The sequence below is a fragment of the Dunckerocampus dactyliophorus genome, chromosome 4, assembly GCF_027744805.1.
Source record: "Dunckerocampus dactyliophorus isolate RoL2022-P2 chromosome 4, RoL_Ddac_1.1, whole genome shotgun sequence".
NCBI classification, from domain to species: Eukaryota; Metazoa; Chordata; class Actinopteri; order Syngnathiformes; family Syngnathidae; genus Dunckerocampus; species Dunckerocampus dactyliophorus.
The window spans coordinates 23,422,839-23,442,356 of record NC_072822.1 but is presented as its reverse complement, the minus strand read 5'-3'; the positions used below and the strand labels follow the sequence as shown (position 1 = coordinate 23,442,356).

At 40.3% G+C, this 19,518-nt stretch overlaps 1 protein-coding gene across 3 annotated transcripts; it reads right to left on the bottom strand.

The window, feature by feature from the left end:
• Nucleotides 1-216: 216 nt before the first annotated feature.
• On the bottom strand, nt 217-19,184 carry golga3 (golgin A3). Of its 3 annotated transcripts, XM_054774359.1 has the most exons (25): nt 19,127-19,184; nt 17,894-18,129; nt 16,073-16,351; nt 15,502-15,614; nt 13,072-13,407; nt 12,698-13,008; nt 12,505-12,613; nt 11,868-12,174; nt 11,314-11,516; nt 11,081-11,218; nt 10,741-10,902; nt 10,043-10,411; nt 9,742-9,819; nt 9,056-9,319; nt 7,612-7,706; nt 7,088-7,304; nt 6,648-6,791; nt 6,353-6,550; nt 4,886-5,002; nt 4,582-4,721; nt 4,013-4,145; nt 3,706-3,828; nt 3,459-3,623; nt 2,312-2,478; nt 217-2,207 (listed from the first exon to the last, which is right to left on the bottom strand). In XM_054774359.1, exons 2-25 carry the CDS (start codon nt 18,000-18,002, stop codon nt 2,015-2,017), a joined length of 4,470 nt encoding a protein of 1,489 aa, XP_054630334.1. In that variant the 5' UTR covers nt 18,003-18,129; nt 19,127-19,184; the 3' UTR covers nt 217-2,014. The 3 variants fall into 3 exon arrangements, with proteins under 3 accessions (XP_054630334.1, XP_054630333.1, XP_054630335.1); XM_054774358.1 differs by having other exon boundaries at nt 12,698-13,407; XM_054774360.1 differs by having other exon boundaries at nt 12,698-13,407; nt 16,196-16,351.
• Between the last annotated feature and the right edge of the window lie 334 nt (nt 19,185-19,518).

The following is a 19,518-nucleotide window of genomic DNA, read 5'->3' as shown; positions in this document are numbered from 1 at the left end:
CTCTCCACCAATCACACGCAAGCTGCATTCACGGACATCACAAGTCCTACTACCTACACGGTTTTTCAAAAAGGTAACTCAATACAGTAATTTCCCTGATAACTAATTACCTTTATGAAGAAGTAATTAGGTTACCTTTTTAGGGAAAGTAACTATAACTAGTTACTTGTTTTGACTAGGAAATGCAAATACATTTCACACAATTGGACATTTCAACATCAGTCCATTTTAATCATTAGAAAAAAAGAAAACGTAACATGACAATGAAAAGTTTCAGTTTCAGAGCCAGATGAGCATTATTGTTGAACACATTTTAAGCCATTCCCTTTAGAAATAGATGATCGCTGTACAGTTAAGGGTTTTAACATTTAGATGAAATTCCCTTACTAGCAGCTACAGAAAGCTCTCTCGCTGTCAGATGGGACCATTCTTTTGCTTAACTGTAACACAGCTTTGCCAGAAATAACACATTTGTATTAGATAGCTTGCATTTTTTCCTCTTTACACCAATAAACAATGATTCATTTACACTGATACAAGAAAAATATATATATTAACATCTGGAAACAATCAACTTATCCCAGCAGCCATCATTTAAGTATAAAACAAGTTTAGAATTTGATAACAGGAGTAGTCATTTGTCATCACCTTGTACCACACGTAACAAATGAAAATGTATGTTTGTAAGTAGTAACAATTTTGCATTATGTTACTTGCTATTTCAGTTGTGTGGATCAACTGGCAAGCTGTCAGTTCATATTGCCCACTCATGCATATTTTCACACTCAATATATTTTACGTATTACACAAAATTAGTATGCTCATTCAACCAGATTCCATTACAGTATGGTTAAAAAAATGCTTAAGGCTTTATCCACCAGCAAATTACTGCAGTCCATGCTAGAAAAACAAAACATAACAAAACAAAACCTAGATAACATATGCCAAAGATAACCGAGTAATTTTAGAGTAGTTTTAGAGTTTGGTTACAATAAACATGAAGACCCACTGGATTTTAACAAAAGGCAACGAAAATGTGAAGAAGTGTGCATTGTTATATGAAAACGTGCAATAATGTTCCATCACCAGCTGCTTAGATGTGTTAGTTAAACCCTACAGGAATGACATCAGCCATGTACAGGCACAAAGAAATGGAAGAAGTGTTCCCAGCCATTCACGCTGACTTACCACATCTCTTTCAAATATTGTCAGTCAATGATTCCAAATTATTAGAAGAATAATTTAAAGTGATAACCAGACCATTGCTGTAAGTTAAAGGAATAGTTCGGATTTTTGACATGAAGTTGTATGGCATCCCCATCAGCAGTGTAGTCCATTGGCAGTGACTTAACCCGCACTTGGTCCCGTGAGCCCAGCTCTGGTCGGATTTCGGTGATGGGAAACGTAGTTCCGGTTACTTGCTGGGGTTACTTAAGTATAGAGTTTGGCTTCTCAAAACAATATGCATTCAAAAGCGTAATACATTTGCATCACAAAAATGCCTCCTCGAAAAAAAATCCAGCCTCCCAATCGTGTTACTTTCTCTCTTCTATTGTATAACTGCATGCTGTCACATGTCCATTGTTGTGTATGTGGTGAAGACGGCTTCTCATCACCAAAATCCGACCAGAACTTGGCTCACGGAACCAAGTGCGGGCTAATTCACAGTTGATGGACTACATCGCTGATGGGGACGTCATACAACTGTGCAAATGTAAAAAAAAAACCCCAACAAACTATCCCTTTAAATCAAATTATCAAGGTTTTCTCTTGGGGATGGTTGTTGTAATTCCTTAACTTAATAAATAAATACATTTGAAAAGGGGACAAACAAATATAAACAACCGTCAAATAATAGAAGGAAAAATAAAGCTATGATAGATAAAGTTTTACCCTAAAATAAATGAGAATGCCAAATGTTGGCAGCAATTGTTAACAAGAGAGAAATATAATAAAGGGCTAACAATGGCTTGGTGGATGAAACTCCACTGTCATCATAGCCTGAGAAAAGTTCTCATGACTGCTGCTGTTCCACTTCATTATTATTTGCCACCACCACGTTGTTTAGTGATGGTGATGCATCAGAGATGTTGTTATGAAGCCCCAGTTGAGCCAGTCCTTCCTCTGTATTTGGCCATGAGCTCATTGACTCATGCACTGTTACTGTGTGTTCTTCCATCTGCTTTTGGAGGCTGTCCATCTCCTCCCTGACAAAAAATAAATACAATCATAGCATATGCAGACTAGACTTGGGAAAGCTGCCTTCCGTTACATATGCAGGTAATATGAATTACGTGCAAGGGAATCTTACTTGAGCTGCCGTAAACAATTGTGCAAGTTGTTGAGGGGCTCCTTGTTAACCGACGTTGAAGGTTTTAGCAACTCATCAAGCAGTGAGGCAGGCACCGGGCAGTCGGGGATCTTGACCGGCGTCACTGGGTTGGAGGGGTTCCCTTCACTTTTCAACTCCATTCGTTGCTGTTCCAACAATACCACAATTGAATGAGCTATGTTTAGCATTCTTAGGCAAATGAATATATGTACACTGCAGCTTGACAACAACCAGTGTGAAATGCTAGAACACCAATACGTTTTTAAATTGTACTGAGTGTGTTTTGAGATATTGTAATGAATGAATGGATACAGGAGATCCCCGCTTTTCAAAACAATATAATTTGAAACTAACGTATAACCCGCGGGGCATGCTGGGTAACTTCGTGTAGGGGAAGTCTGCGCAAGAGCTTCCCTGCATGCATTGCGGGTTATAATTTTGTATAAAAAAGTATTGTTTGGCATGTATATATAAGTCTATTTCGATACCTGCATAGCCCATGTGCTACTTGATGTGTTATTTTTGGTGGCACGGTGAATAAGGTAGGCACTTGAGTTGATAAGCTCCTGTTGGTTTGTGATGTGTGAGTAAGAGTGTAAATATATATCTAGCTGATTCACTGCATACAAAGAACACCTCCTCAAGCAAGTTGATGTTTGCCTCTGACAACGGTACTTTCTGTGCAAATCAAGCTTTATCAAAGTAGGTCAAATGAGATTGCTTTTCTAGCAATAAATTAAGGCAATTCTCAGGACAAAATGGTGGGGTGGGCGAATTTGTGTGGTTGTGAATGCTGAGTCGCAAATATGTGGGTCTCCCCTGTACATTGGTGTTTAGCTGTGTATTAGGAATTGGACTTCCCACAAGTAGTATGTCTTGAACCATACTTTAGATCTTCTTTTGCTGATGAAAACAAAACTGTCTTGCACCGGTCAACTGTGTAATAGCCTTTTCTGCACAATTCCTTCACAACTAATTTGACTTTTAAGGCAACACAGTAAAACCAGTATGTACAAGAAAAAAAAAGAGTAAACTAATAATAATTTCACCTATTGTGTCTTATGTTCAAACAATGACACTGGTATACAAAATGTCAAAGGTCAACTCAAGCAAATCGATGCATCACCTTCCTTAGACGGTTCTGTTTGAAGTCCTGCTTGAGTTGCTGGTTCTGTAGCAAGACCGTCTTCATGCTGTTCCTTAGCTCACCCACTTTTGCTTGGAGCATAAACTTGTCCTTCCGTGTGCCACTCAGCTCCTCCTGGACTGCCTCCAACTCAACCTTGATGCTCTGTGAAAGAAGAGAATGTATAGATCCATTTGAAAAGGAGCACATCATTTACTTTGATGCTTTTGTGAAAATGAATACTGGCCTGCAAAGCTGTCTGCAGGTTGTCAAGCTCTCTGTGGTGGCATTGCCCTATCATCTCCAACTGCTGCTTCTGAGCCTCAATCTCCCTCTGCCTCTGTTCTACCTCCCACTTCAGGTCTTCAACCTGTGAAGGCAGTCAATGTCAGACTTTGGACAAGACCAAGTGTTGGTCAGAGCACATTTGCACTCATAATTATATTTATTTTCTTTGTGGTTGTAAAAAATAACGTGAAGCATTTTCATTAATAACAGTCTCTCACTGGTATGCAAATAAAATATCATCACAACAAAATATTTCAACTCCTTACCTCTTGATTAGTGAGCGGCTGTTTTGACAGCTCGTCGTCTAGTTGTTTCTGAAGGATCTGGAGCTGGGAATGGGCCTCAGCCAGCTCTTCTTGAAAGCTGGAGATCTCCTGAGCATGCTTCTCATCCTGAGACCTGTAAATGTATCCAATGATAAATAGGTTTGAAAATAAAAATAAAAAAAACTTCCATTTCAAATTAACTAATGAAATGATCATTTTCATCCAGTTTACATGGGAAGGATAATGATAATATTGTATTATAAATCTAATATATAAATGCCAATAGGCATGCTTGAGAATTTTTTTCCAGCATATTCCCTTAGTAGAAAATGTGAAATTCATTATTAATTAATTAATTAATTACGGTAAATTGTCATTATCCATCCATCCATCCATCCATTTTCTATGCTGCTTATCCTCAATATATCCAGTTAATTCCCAAGAAACTTTGATAGTTCTTGAGACCCTAATCGATGAATATGGGATGATAGCTACACACTCCTTTTTCAACAAAAGAAGTATTTATGTCATTTGCCTATGCATTTGTATTCTTTAACTAATATGCGTACTGTAGATTGTGGGCTTCATGTTGCAGAGCTTTGACTAAGTCCTCTTTGGTCTGCAGGTCTTTCTTGATCTCTGATAGCTCCAACATGGCAGCTCTGTAGTGTCTCCGATTGTGGGCTGCTTCAGCCTTTGCTGCTGCTACCTGAAAGATGCAGTAAATCATTGTGACCAAAATAGCACCAAAAAAGCAATTTTCTTTGCTAAAACCAATTACATAAGATTCAAACCTTTGCAAAGTAAAAGAAATATATATATATATATATATATAAAAAAAAAGTCAACTACTGTTGGACAGAGAGCTCGTACCTGTTCTTTAAGATCTTTGACTTTGGTTTTCTCTTTTTCCAAAGCAAGCTGTAGAGTTTGCACCACCTGTTTCATTTGTTGGTCTTCCTCCTCTTTGCGCTTAAGAACAGCTTGAACCTGAAGAAAAATTGTGTGTTATTGTATTTACTACTGCTACCAGTAGAGGGTTTTGCACGAGGGTTTTCCACCCCATCGGCTAAATATAGAGCCACAACAGTCCTGATTGGCTAAGGGAGAACCCACCCATTGTGTTCTGCGTTCTGTTTGGCTGTAGACCATTGTCAATCAATCAATCTCATTCGTGCACCACTGCCGTGTTTCCTGTTTGCTAACGATCATAGTTGTATGATCGCCATTATGGTATACTGTAAATGAATCTTCGGTTCATGGAGGACGAGGAGTAGTAAAACACTACAACAGTAGCAATATGATTTAACAAGGATACAAAAACACTACAGCTGGAACGGCGCTGGAACGAGGCACGTCAGGAGTGAATACAGTGAGTCACTTAATAATTTGTGTCCAAGCGATTGATCATTAAAATTCAAGCAAAATTTGAACTTTGAGAGTGTTTAAACAAGAGAGAAATGTGACAAAATGTGTGCCAGTCTGAGAAAAGTGTATAAAGTGTATTGTGAGGGGTTGTACAGCTTTAAAACATATAATAATTCCAAACAAATAAAGTCAGCTACTTCCCGGATTTCACTTATTGCGGGCTATTTTGGGAACCTATCCCCCGCGATAAACGAGGGAACACTGTATACGGCACGCAGGTGTTTAAGCCGCACCCACTAAATTTAGAGAGAAAAATCAGATCTATTCATATATAAGCCGCACTGGACTATAAGCCGCACATGTCCACGTCATAAAATGGCATTTTGTGGGTCACAAGTCCATGAGGGCCAGGTAGCACTTTATTTGAGCCCCCTGGGTGTGCCATTCATCCATCGATTTTCTCTACCGGTTGTCCTCCAATGAAATGCTTTGCTCAAATGCATTATGGAAAACTTTTTTTTTTTTTTTATTTTTAATTATTGGTACATGTTTGTATATTTATTAGTTATACCTTTTGAGCGTTAAGTTGATGTGTGATGAGTAAGAAGACACCGTGAGTCTAACTGTTCTATTGGGTAATGACCTCCTGCAATTTCCAATGTGCTGACAAACTTGTCATGCGTTTTTTTAATAGCTCATGATAGGCTCCTGTAAAATAAATAGCTGTCGGGTCCTCACGGACTCCACAACATTTTATGAAGTGGACATGTGCAGCTATAGTCCGGTGCGGCTTATATATGTACAAATCTGTTCTTCCTCTAAATTTAGAGGGTGCTGTTTATACACCGGCGCGGCTTATACACTGGAAATTACGGTAGATGAAAATTCTATTCATAGTTTTGACATGACTGTTTCACAAAAGGCACAACAAACAATTTAATCTGGTAAAACCTGTTTCAATTTCTCTTTTACCTGCAAGTTCAGCTGTACAAGATCAGCCTCTCGCTTAGCTAAAGCAGATTCCAAGATATTGGCATGTTCCCGCAGTGCACCGTGAGACTGTGTCAACCCAGCCAATTTTCCTTTTTCATGTTCCAGCTCAAGTGCTAGCTTCTTGTTGGAATCTTCTAGTTTTCGGATGCGCTTCTTGAAGCATCGCGACTCTTGAAGCTTTGAAGAAATGAAACATGATTATACATTAACATAAAATCATACAAATATGCAATAGACAGCAAAGCATTGAGTGAGAAAGTATCTGATGTCTCACCTCGTCTTCCAGCTCCAGTACCTTCTCCTGATAGTCTTCTAACTCTGTGGAAGTAAGGGTAATGACTTCCTGGAGCTCCTTCTCTAACATGGTCTTGCTTTTAGTCACAGCCTGCAGCTCAGTCTGAAGAGCTTCAATCTTCTCCTGGGTGACATATTAAGACAGGTGTTTTTGTTGTTGTTGTTGTTTGAATTAATCAGAAATTACTTTTTTTTTTCATTAATGATGACTTGATTAAGACCCATAAGCCATTTAGAAATGTGATTGCAAAAGTCTTCTTACTGTGAGATAAATATGACAAAAATGTAATGAAATTCACAAAAAAAAACATTGCTTTAATTTTAAAACAGTTGGGGTAAAGTGCATGGAAAGAACATCTCAAAATATCAGTTGTTTAAATATTCCAAAGTGCTTTAAGATTCATGAGTTCTGGCTTATACCTGGAGGACTTGGTTGTTTCCTCCATCTGACACCTGGGCTTTGAGCTTCGCCAGCTCAGTCTCTGCAGTCTCCTTGTCGGTCAGGGCCTCTTGCAGTCTCCTACTTAGGATTCCGACAGCATTCTCATAGGCCTTGTGTTTGGCCTTCATCTCCTTCTGAGCGCTGGTCAAATCTGTCCCCAGCCGCTTCATCCGCACTTTCTGTTCTGAGATGGCTCTGTTTCATATAAATAATAAAAATAAGGTTGAAAATACATCTTAAAAATATGTTGTTTATATTGCAGACATGCTTTCTAACAGAAGTGTTTCAGTGTGCTTAATGTACATGTAGGTTTCATACATTCTGAATATTAAACCGATATCATATTTCAAAGGATTTGTGATGTCACAAATCTGGTTTATACGCACAGACACAATGTAAGCAATGAAATGATCTCATTATAGATATGGTACTAATCATGTGCCAAAAAAAATAACTGTCAGTCCTTCACATGTAACAAAGCTCCATGAAGACCACAACTTACTTCTTGGCTTCTGCTTCCATTTTCTCTACTTGTTTTCTCAGACCATCATTCTCTTCTGTCACTGCCATCAGCTGACTCTGATCAAACTGTAAAGACTGGGAGGGGAAAAATATCAATATGATGGATACCTGCACATTCACGATTCATTCACTTCCCCAAAAATTCATCGATCTTTGGTTAATTTTTTTTTTCCTCTCAAAAAGTCAGTTTTTAGTGCTTCGCAGTTTTCTACACAAAAAAACATGTCACGTTCACACTAAGTTGTTATTAATTTATAAATATGGAAATTCAGGTATAATCGATAATATAAATGTACCACTATTGGTTCACATTTTTTTTGTTTATGTCTTTTTTATTTACTCATGGTTTTTTGCCAAGCGTCAACATGTCGCACTTTGTTTGGCTGTCCTTGAAAGCACCATAGTTGTGTGCTGTGACTGGCTACACCCTCACTCTGATTCCATCTGTTCATTGATCAGCTTCCATTATCACTCATTAGTGGTGAGTACTATTATTAGGGGGGTCATGAGACACTCATGAGATGAGGCGATACCAGAGATTGGGTCTCTGAGAACAAGACCAGATTTTACTTTTAAGAAAAGCACAATGAAAAAATACGACAATACATTGTAGTTTCTGAATTTATTTTCTACTACGTTACACTATTCTACACTCATATTCATACACTGTGTGTATGCTACCAGCTCCGCCACCACCCACCGAAACAAAGAGACTGTAAGATTGACAAAAGGGCTCACACCGTTCATACCATTGTTCTATGGAACAAACACGCAAAGGTGCTGAAACCAATTCACAGAGTGAATCCTCTTCCTGCCTATGTGAGGCAGAAGATGGAAAACATACAGGCTTGCACATGGCGATATATGGAGGCTGGCACAATTATCAAGTACATTTTAATTTATTGTGATTAATTAATTTCTTATGGTCTCAGGCCTAGTGCCCACGAAACAGATATTTTGTCTGAGCAAGAAATCTCTGACATGTTTTAATCTCACGAGATCTGGTGACATGTTTAATAAGCGTGTGAGGCATATTTTGGGTTTAAACCTGGATTGTGCATTTAGCTTTTAGCCTGTTAGCTTCCGTCGCTAGTGAACAATGGCTATTGAAGAGATGGTTCTGGAGTTGAATCTAATATTTACAACAGTCAGTTTTATTGCAAATATTGATCCGAAATCGTACGAGAAGGTCAGCATCAAGCTAGCGGGAGGGTTTGGAGATAGAGGAGCGAACTGTGTGTTAAAAAAATACATTTTTATGGGCCTATCAATTACTCGCAAATTTTGTCATTCTCTGACGGGGTGGAACGTAAACCCTGTGAAAAGGAGCTCAATTTTCACTGTATATATGATCTACTGTACTTAAATCATCAGCATCAACTTTACAAATACTGACAAAATTGAAGGACCTCTGCTGTAATTACCTGGATTTGTGTTTCAAGCTGGTCTCGTTCTCTCTGAATGTCTTGCAAATGCAGTTCCATGTTATTCATATGCTCCTGGACTCTGAGCACTTCTTTCTGCAGCCGGGCCTGCTCCGACTCAGCCTTCTGTTTCTCCCCCTCGGCATCCAGTACCGCTTGTTTTAGGTCCTTTACTTCTGCCAAAAGACGCTTTTTAGTAGACTTGAGCTCACTGATTAATTGTTCTTTGGAGCTGGCATCCCGGCGGTAGGCTTCCACCATCACCTGTGAAAGGAAACAGAATAAAAAAGGTATAATATTCTCAATAATGTAATCCACTTTGTCAGGCATTTGTCGACATCCACGTTGAATCAGAATAAAACGTGTTTGTGGCCTCCAATCATGAAAATGCCATGTATGAAAGCAAACAGCTTGGATAAACTGAAGTCTTAAAATCTGTCAAATCACTCCCACTTTATAAAGCTTTTCATTGCAAACTAAGCAGCATCCACGATTTCTCAACCCAGTGAGGCAGATCAATCAACACTCTGTTCATTACAGAGTTGACAGCCATTTGGTTCTACAATACATCCTCCCACGACAACATCAGCATTGGCCAGCTGGGAGATTCTGACAGGATTACGTAAAGGCAAATATTGCACTTCCAACCAACAGCTTCCACTAACTTTGTAATTCTGATGTATTACCTTTTGTTGTTGGAACTGTTCCTTCAGTTTCTGAGCTTGTTTCTTCAGGGAACTATTTTCTTGTTTTAGCGTTTCAATCTATAACAAAGCAAATACACATCATACATCAGAGTCAAAGTTAATCAAAATTTCAAAACAGTGCAGTAGAACAGTAATAAGAGCAATTTAAATGAATAACAGATCTTAAATAACAGATTAGCAAACAGGTAATTCATTTAACAAGAAACTTCTATTAATTCATTTGTAATGTATTTCTGTGATGACAGTCATCTCAAATGCGCAGCTGGCATTTGTTTCGCACCTGATTGGCTTTGACCTGAACTTCTTGTTTGAGCTGATCTAAGATATCCGAGGCCACCAGAACGTCCTCTCCTAGTCGTTCAGCACTCTCATCAAGTTGGCTCTTGTCGGCTCTGGCTGCTTGCAATGCTACCTCTAGAACAATCTTCTCGTTCTGCAGGTACTGGATGTTGTCATCCTTGCTATTGCTCTCTGCCTGCAGCTCAGCCAGCTGGGCTTCCAGCTCAAGGTACCGAGCCTCGAGCTGGTTGATTGACTGTTCTTTGGTATGCAAGTTCTCCTGAGTGGTGGTCAGTTGGCGCATCAGTTCCAGATGTTCTCTCTGGAGGGACTGCAGCTGCGTGTCCTTCTGAGAGAGGTTCAACTTCATCTGAAGGAGACAAAAAACAAACAATAAAATAAACACATTGTCACATCAGTCAGCACTTATACTTAACAGCCAGATGGATGGACGGATGAGCAGATAATATAGTGGTGTACAGTCAGGGCCAGCAAGGTCTTCTCTTCTATAGTATGGGAAACACTGACCTACATTCAGAACTCAAATTCTAGTTTTGTTCCATGAAGTTGTAAAAGTATTAATCTCCAATTCACTGCTCGCCACCACTAATATCAGCTTTACAATTTTACTATCTGCACAAAAACTAAAATAACTCAAGTGCTCGTCGGAGATTCAAATGACAAAAAGGAACTCTCTACCTGCTCTAGTTCCATTTCCAAGTTGCTCGCTGTGTTGGCCAGTTTTATTAAGCGTTCTCGTTCTTCCTCAAATTCTTCTAGTTTGTGCTGGAGGTCATCTTCAACCATGTTCTTAGCATCCTGGATCTGCTTGTAAGCGGCTTCCTGGGTCATCATGTCTGCCTACAAGATTGACAGTGAAATGTCCATATCAAATATTAATTTGCATATGAAAAAGATAGATCTGAAAAGTCTACATTATTCACAGTATGAAATGTTTTTTGTCATAAATCTACCAAGTTTTTCATACATTCATGTCTCTTTTGTAATCATCAGCAAACAGATGTACAGAAAACCGTACCTCAATGCTCTGCAGCTGAACAGCAATACGCTCTTTTTCCTTGATAGAGCGGTGTTGGGTCTCAGAGAGTTGGTGGGACAGAGTCACATTCTCCAGCTTCAGATGTTCAAGAACACCAATCTGGGTCATTTTTCCTGCCTAGGAAAAAAAAAATGTTTTGTATACATATTTACATTTATATGTACCAATAACTTTTGTCTGATGTAAATGGTAAAAACAAATGTCCATCTTACCTGCATGTTTGCCATTTCACTTTGCAGTCGCACCCGTGCTTCCTGAGCCAGGGCTAGCTGCTGCTGGTACCACTGCCTGACCTGCTGGAGTGAGTCAATCTCTGCCTGGGAGGTTTTCAGTCGGCTCTGAAGCGTACTGCGCTCCAGCTGGACCTGTTGAAGCTGGTTCTGAAGACCACCCATTTGTAGTCTCATTTCCTGGACTACAAAATTTAACAATAAATATGTAATATGTATTACAATAATGCATTTGGCATCCAAAAAGCAGCAAGGAAAGGTGGCAGGCAAAATTAATAACTACAAATGCACAAAAAGTAAGCGGAGAGGTTTACGCCATATGTCTAAATAATGCCATCCATTTTCTACTGCTTATCCTGTTTAGGGTCCCCAAAAAAGCTGGAAATTAGTCAGGTTGGGTAAAGACAAGTTGTGAACGCTTACGACACTGATAATCACAGACACAGATAATCTCAATGAATGGCAATCTTTGCGGAAAATATGGCAATAATCATAAATAGTAAATTGTTTTTACTCTGTGTTGACGGAGGTCTCACCTGTACTATCCCTTGATGTGAGAGTTTTTTGCATTTCCTCCACCTTCCCCATCAGCCTGTTGTACTGGTCTTCAGCTACCTTCAGGTCATTGGTCAGAGATGCCAAGCTGGCATTTTTGCACTCCAAATTGCCCTGGAGCTCCACCATTGCCCTCTCTAGCTGGCTACAGCTCTGCCGCAGTGTGCCCACTTCTGTCATAAGAACGCTCTGCTTCTCCTGGCTAACCTGAGACTCGGCCTTCTGAGCCTGCAACTGAGCATTCACTGTGGCAAGCTGGGCCTGCAACTCCGTCTTCTCCTTGAGAGCCTAGTGGCCAGGACAGGATCATCAGAGTTTATTCCAAATTATTCAATGTTTCTAAGTAATTAAGACTCGCTACAACAACCGAATACAGCACATGTGTATTGATTATCAGTATGTATTCTCAGTTGACAACATTTTCAGTTCACAGTTAAGTTTATATACACTCTCTATAATAACAATACATTATTTTCATTTCAATTCATTTTAATTAAGTTGCAACCATTTTCAAATGTGTAATTTAGTCAATTACTGTCCAGTCATGATGTCACTTGTGTGATTTTCACACTGTCTGGCACACTTTTCTCTTACTGTTTTGTTTGGCCTCATACTAACCTGGTTAGCTTCAGATGACAAAGATTCCAGTTGGCCCTCTAGTCTCATTTTTTCTTTCAGCACATGGAGCATTTCATCATGTCCCATCACAGAACTCTCCAAAGAGACACTGAAAAATGTAATCAATATCTGTTAAAATAATTAATTACTAATCAATGATATTGTCTCATTCCTGCCACACATGAATAAACACCTGCTAGAAAAGCTGTCTCTGCGGCTGCGTGGTTCAACTGAGCCTTCTTGCTCTACCTCCAGAAGGTGCTGCTCATCACTGGCTGCCTGCAAGACTTCCTGCAGGGAGGGGAATTGACCCATGGCCTCTGGCGCAATTTCCCGTCCTTCCACCGTGTAGGGCCCCTGATGTCTGTCCATAGCAGCAGAGAGTGTCGCATATGTTCCCCGAGTTGACACACTGCTGTACGATGAGCTGTCGCTGTCATTGCCATCATTCCCTGGCCTTGCTTCTAATTCACTTCCATCAATCTCAGAGACATTGTCCCCGACCTGCAAAGAAGCACTGGCCTGTCCTTCTCCGTCACAGGTGCTGGTTTCTGACATCACACTGACCTCAGACAGGGTGGCTACAGAGCTGATGGTGGACTGGATGGAGCTCATGGTGTTGTCTGCAGTCTTTACTCCACCTCCGCCCTCACCATAATTCTCTGCAGACTTGTAGTCAGCCAAAGAGTGAATCTTGCTTGTGCGGGGGGATCTGGATTTCTTCTCCTTGGGGAGAGGAATTCCTAAGCTCCCCAGTTTGGGACCACGGGGCACACTGGTCCTCAGGAAAGAATACTCCTTGGTCATAGCAACTGTACTGGCTCTGGGAAGAGCCTCAGGATGCAGCATTAGGTCTGGATCCAGGGTACTGGATGGTCTGCTTTTTGGAGTGCTGCGGTGAGACTAAAATAGAATAATTGGTTATACTAGCAACATGCCAGTTGGTTTTACGTTGCTAAGTCTGGTGTACACTGCAAGGCTGTACTCGCACTGGCCAATCTGTGCACAAAGTCCATAGGTACACTGGCTCAACGCAATGTAGACGTGTCATAATTAATGGGATTAGTTCCCCTGTCAGTTATTAATAAAAACTCCCACCTTGCACAATAAATACAGACCTGCCAACCATGCGATCTTGATTTATCAAGGTTGGTTTCTGTGTTAAGAAATTCACTTCTAACTTTTTCTGTATTCTTCTTTTCAAAATATTTTGCTGACATACATAATTCGGCATCTGCAACTGCTTTAAAAGGGATAGTTCGGATTTTTTGACAATGAAGTTGTATGACATCCCCATCAGCAGTGTACATCAACGGTGACTTCCCATGAGTCCAGTTCTGGTCAGAGATCCGTGTCGAGGAACGTAGTTCCGCTTAGTTGATGGGGCCATTTAAGTGAAGAGTTTGGCTTCTCAAAACAATATGCATTCAAAAGAGTAATACAAACAGAGTAATACAGTTGCATCACAAAAATGCCTCCTTGAAAAAAATCAGACCTCACAATCGCTCTGCGTTACTTTCTCTCCCGTTGTACGTGTTCCACAGTGTTTAGATGCGCAGATGAAGACTTTAGGACTGCACGCTGCGATGCGAGACTCTCACATCGCAGCGGTCTTTATCCGCTGTGGAACACATACACAACAATCGACAGTGTGCAGTGATACGACGAGAGAAAGTAACACCAAGCGATTGTGAGGTCAGATTTTTTTCAAGGAGGCATTTTTGTGACGCAATGTATTACTCTTTTGAACGCATATTGTTTTGAGAAGCTGAACTCTTTACTTAAAAAGGAACCTATTATGCTTTTCCTCTTTTCTGACCTATAAATGTTGTTACAATGTTGTATTCTCGTGTTAAACGATGACAACGCGTCAGATAATGAGGTTTGCGCATTTGGAAGTGAGAGCTGAAAGCAGTTTTGGATGGCCCTGCACGCTGTGTTTTATAGATTTTTTTTTTTTTTTTTTTAACACCGAGTTCCACTGCCGTCAACGCAACCCGGACTTCCTTCTATGGTCTTGCCCAGGTAAAAGCTGTAGGCCTGCCCTCCCCCCCGCTCTGCTCTGTTCACCGTATTAGCACGTATGGCTAGGAAATGTTTGTTTGGGTGTGCCTAAAGAGGCAATCATGAGGCAGAAAGGGTTGGAGTTGCTGATTCCCGGCCAGCAAGAGAAAAATATGCTCATCTGTCAACGGCACTCCAAACAGGACTGTTTTGTGAACATGGGCCAATAGAAAGCTGGACTATCTGCCAAACTGTTGCTGAAGTCCGATGTCTTTCCATCGTTATTTGGTCGTGTTGAAGAGTCAGAAGAGCAAGCTGTAAGTAACAATTTATCAGTGACCTAACTGTTTATTTTGTGTAATAGGACAAAAGCGGTTGTCTGTGTAGCATTATAGAGTGTGCATACGGCGAGCGGGGGGGAATGTGACCAATCACAGCAGCGTGGGCTCGGCGGGAGGTGTACCTGGAGGAGGGTCAGGTAATTTACACAGACCGTTTGGGCGAGAGGCAGGAACCCCAAGGAAACACTGCAGGAAGAGGTGCAGAGTCTGGAAGATCTAGAAAGCTTTCTGTGCGGGTTATCATGTGTAGCTGTCTATAGGAGTCCAGAACTCAATACAAAATACAGAAAATGAGTATAATAGGTCCCTTTTAAGTGGCCCCCCAACTAACTGGAACTATGTACCTAATCACCAAAATATGACCAGAACTCGGCTCACAGGATGAAGTGGGGATAAGTCACTGTCGATGGAGATGTCATCCAACTTCATGTCAAAGGATCTGAAGTATCCCTTTAATAACCTTATCACCAGACTATGTATTATCTATTTTGTATCCTTTCATTACTAACTTAAACCATACACCAATACATGAAAGCTGAATGTAAAAATGACTGCGCTAACGATGTCTGAGTGACTTTTAAGAGGTCTGCATGATGCATTTAAATGTATGATTTAATGATGTCCATCACAGTGAAAGCAAGTATCAACTCACCCTCTCCTTATGTCTTTGCACTCTGTACTGTTTAAGTTGCTCTTCCAGGCGCCTGCGAGCCTCCAGACGAATCTTCTCCTCATTTTCCATCTCCAACGAAGGCTTCTGGTTGGCTGCAGAGCAAGGACACGTTAACATTTGCAGCTGTTTGAAAAAAATGTCACAATCAGTGCAATATCATGTGCATATTTTGAGCTCCTAATGCAACGGTTCAGCTTGCATCACCCGTGTTATTTACAAACTTGAAATTGAGGTAATAAAAAAAATAAAAGATAAAATAAGTACTGCAATTCACATCACTATTCCTGCACCACATGACAGATGAGAGATTTGTTCCAGAGGACAGTGGTGAACTGAAACACCATTACAAATCAAGCACCTTCTAATCAAGCCATGAAATTCCTATGGAGACTGCACAAAAGTCATTTTCCCTGATTCCATCTACCCAGAGAACAAACACAGTAGAGGTAACGCATGTGTTAGTTTTGAGGAATAATAAAAATTTCCAGCAAAATGGGGTTAAACAGGGGGTGGTACAGAGGGGGCATTCACGCAACAAATGTATGCTTACACAATTCAGTCTCCTGCATAGGGATACTGAGTCTGAGTGACTGCAATGCATCACCCCTGTGAACTGTGACCTCAGCAGCAGCCTGCTCAGGTTCAAGCATCATGGGTGGATAAGCAGTCACACCTGCGGTGGCCTCTTGAGTTTGGGAGTTGACTAGGGAGCTTGTGCTCTGCGAAAATGCTGTCGGAGACACGGACCCATTGATATGGGAGCTCCCAGCAACACCAATGCCCTCTGACAGTTCTTCTCCATTTGGCGTCACATCTGAGCTGACAGGACCTGAAATAGACAAGTCCCAAGGGATGTGACAGTGAGTCATAGTCGGTACTGCACTGTTGGAGAATGCAAAGTGAATGTGTTGGCAAACCAGTTGAACAACTTTGACCATACGCAAGTAGAACACAGTAATTTCACATTCTGATAAAAAAAAAAACTCAAGACCTTTCAGTATCATGCTCATCCATAGCATACCAGATTTTGGTTTGATGGTGAGGAGCAGTGCTGCCAACTTGCTGATTTAGTTGCTAGATCTGGCGACATTCCAACACCCCTTGACGACATGTTTTATCAAATGTGATTAGCGACAAATCTAGCGACTTTTTCTGGCATCCTTGGGGAGTTTTCTGGTATGGTGAAAGCACGTAATGGTCTGCATTTTGTGTTCTCGCTGAGCAGCGGCGGGTGCTGTTGACAGGTCCACCCCGCCCAAAGGCAGTCACAAGACATGAAGTTGTATGACATCCCCATCAGCAGTGTAGTCCACTAACAGCGACTTACCCCCCACTTGGTCTCCTAAGTCCAGTTCTGGTCAGATTTCTGTGATGAAGAACATAGTTCTGCTTAGTTGCTGGGGACAATTAAGTAAAGAGTTTGGCTTCTCAAAACAATACACATTCAAAAGATTAAAACATTTGCATCACGAAAATGCCTTCTCAAAAACTCAAAACGCTCGGCATTACTTCTGTCTCCCGCCGTATCCCTGCGCGTTCATGTGAATGTGACAAAGACACTCGCATTTTCTTCCGCTGTGGAACACATACGTAATCAAGATGGCCGCGGCGCTCCATTGTGGAAGTAGTTGAAAGCGTCTTCGTCACATAGACATGAACGCAAAGGCAACAGCGCGCAGGAATAAGGCGGAGACAAATATCTCACGCCAAGTGTTTTGTGAGGTCTGATTTTTTTTGAGAAGGCATTTTTGTGATGCAAATGTATTAACCTTTTGAACGCATATTGTTTTGAGAAGCCAAAGTCTTGACTTAATTGTCCCCACAACTAAGTGGAACTACGTTCCTGACCAGAACTGGACTTAGGGGACCAAGTGGGGGGGTAAGTCGCTGTTATTGGACTACGATGCTGATAGGGATGTCATACAACTTCATGTCAAAAAATCCAAACTATCCCTTTAATGTGAGCCATAGAATAAACACACCTTAATCTGGGATTCGCTGTTCAGTCATTTCAAGAAGTTCTCAATCGCCAATGTATGATGGGAGAACTTTGTGAGGCGCCGGCCGAGATAAAATATTAAAGTTATTTTATTTTGATGAAATGATGGCCAATGTTAAATTAACAAACCAAGAATCAAGTTTATTTGTAGTTCTAAACGTAATTAAGGTGTTTTTAATCACGTTTTTGTCTCCTACAAGGTCAAGCTTTTTTCCATACAGCTTTTTACATAATCATATGCAAATGTAATGCAAATTTGATGAGCAAATAGCAACTTTTCTTACTGAAAAGTTGTGAGGTGATGAGGTGTTTTCATGTGAAGAGAAAAGACACTACCTAATTGTATTCCATCAAGGAAGAATCTGCACTCACCATTGTGTATCCTCTTGTTTACATGTGGAATACTGTCAAGCTCTTGTTGCTTTTCACTTTCTAGGTTGCAGACTACAGCCTCTCTGGATAGCTCAGCATTCACCTCCATTTGAACAGTGGATTATTTTTTAATATCCATTGCTGTAATGTAACCAAATAAAACAATACTGCTGGATCCTCATTGGAACACCATACTTGGCAGCAGGTGGACTGCTTCCAGGAACCGGAAAACAGCCCTAAAAACAAAAAAACAGCAAGCTTAACACCGGTGTGGAAGACACAAACAAAGCCCAGATGGTTTATTTCGAACATGCACAACAAGGTTACATTGCTACACATCACGTTTTTGTTACACAATTCAAAATGTCTGAAAAGAAGTAGGAAGAAGCAGAGCTTATTAAATCCCACCCCTTCTCCATGTCATTGCAGTTGCCTCACGTTGTGTTCAACATGTATAAGTTTACTTTTTTTTGAGTAATGGTAAAGTTAATCGTTTGTAGGTTGCCCAATACTATACTAATAAATACTAAATGAATAATAAATGAATCAATAAAGGAGGAAAGTTGAAAGACACGTTGTTCAGTAGTAAGTGCAGAATGTATCATAATATTATCTCAAGAACATAATAAAAGAATGAAGACTTCATAGTTAAGTACATGTTATTGCATTAATGCCATTGAGATGAACTAGCTGTAGGGAGACTGAAAACAAATTAGTAAATTCAACCCAAGAAACGTAAGAGATGAAGGGTGGCGTTGTTGTTGTCTTAATGACCATATAAACTCGGAACGTTCAATGCAATGCTAACCTTTTAAACAACGTAGAAGCACTGCACCTCCACAGGGTATACCTCTACTAGTTGGCTAACATAATGGGTTTGTGTCACGCAAGACAAGAACAGCATAAATATGTATTGCATGTAATTTAGCGAAAAGGCTATTAGCAACACCAAATCCGTATCTTTCAGCTATTAATTCCCCCATGTATTTGGTATGTGGTGCTAGCCAGCAAGCTAGTGCTACTGTATGTTTACGAACGGGAAATCTGTCAGGCTAACGTCAAAGATGCTAACGCGGTAGCTGAAACAGTCAAAGGCCGTGTTTAGACTAGATTTACTCATCCTCACAAAAGCCTAATAATAGAAGTATTTAGTTAAACATGTTTTAAATGCCAGGCTAGTAACTATGAAATGACAAATTGCTTAGACGCATCAAAATCCTTCTAAAGGCTCACCAAACCAGCTTCGCCTTTTACTACGTGGCTGTTTGCGTTCCGTCCCTTAATGTGTCCGTCTGGAAACTGTGCCTGAAATAAAAATACTTCATAGATCAGTGTCTGTGTTTTCTTAATAATAAATACATAAATAAATAAATACAGTATTGGAATATGTATACAGTGTATATGTATCAGTTGAATAATATGATGAATTAATGGCAAATATAGGCAAATTAAATTCAACCTTAATATGGCAACGGGGGTGAAAATGAACTAAAATTAATCCTGTAAGACTGGGCCAATGTGCATTGTTCTTACAAAAAAATCCATACAAAACCATAAAATCATACAAAACAAGTCATAACAGCAAACTTTATAACCCGCATTTTATTATAATGTATTTCTACGTG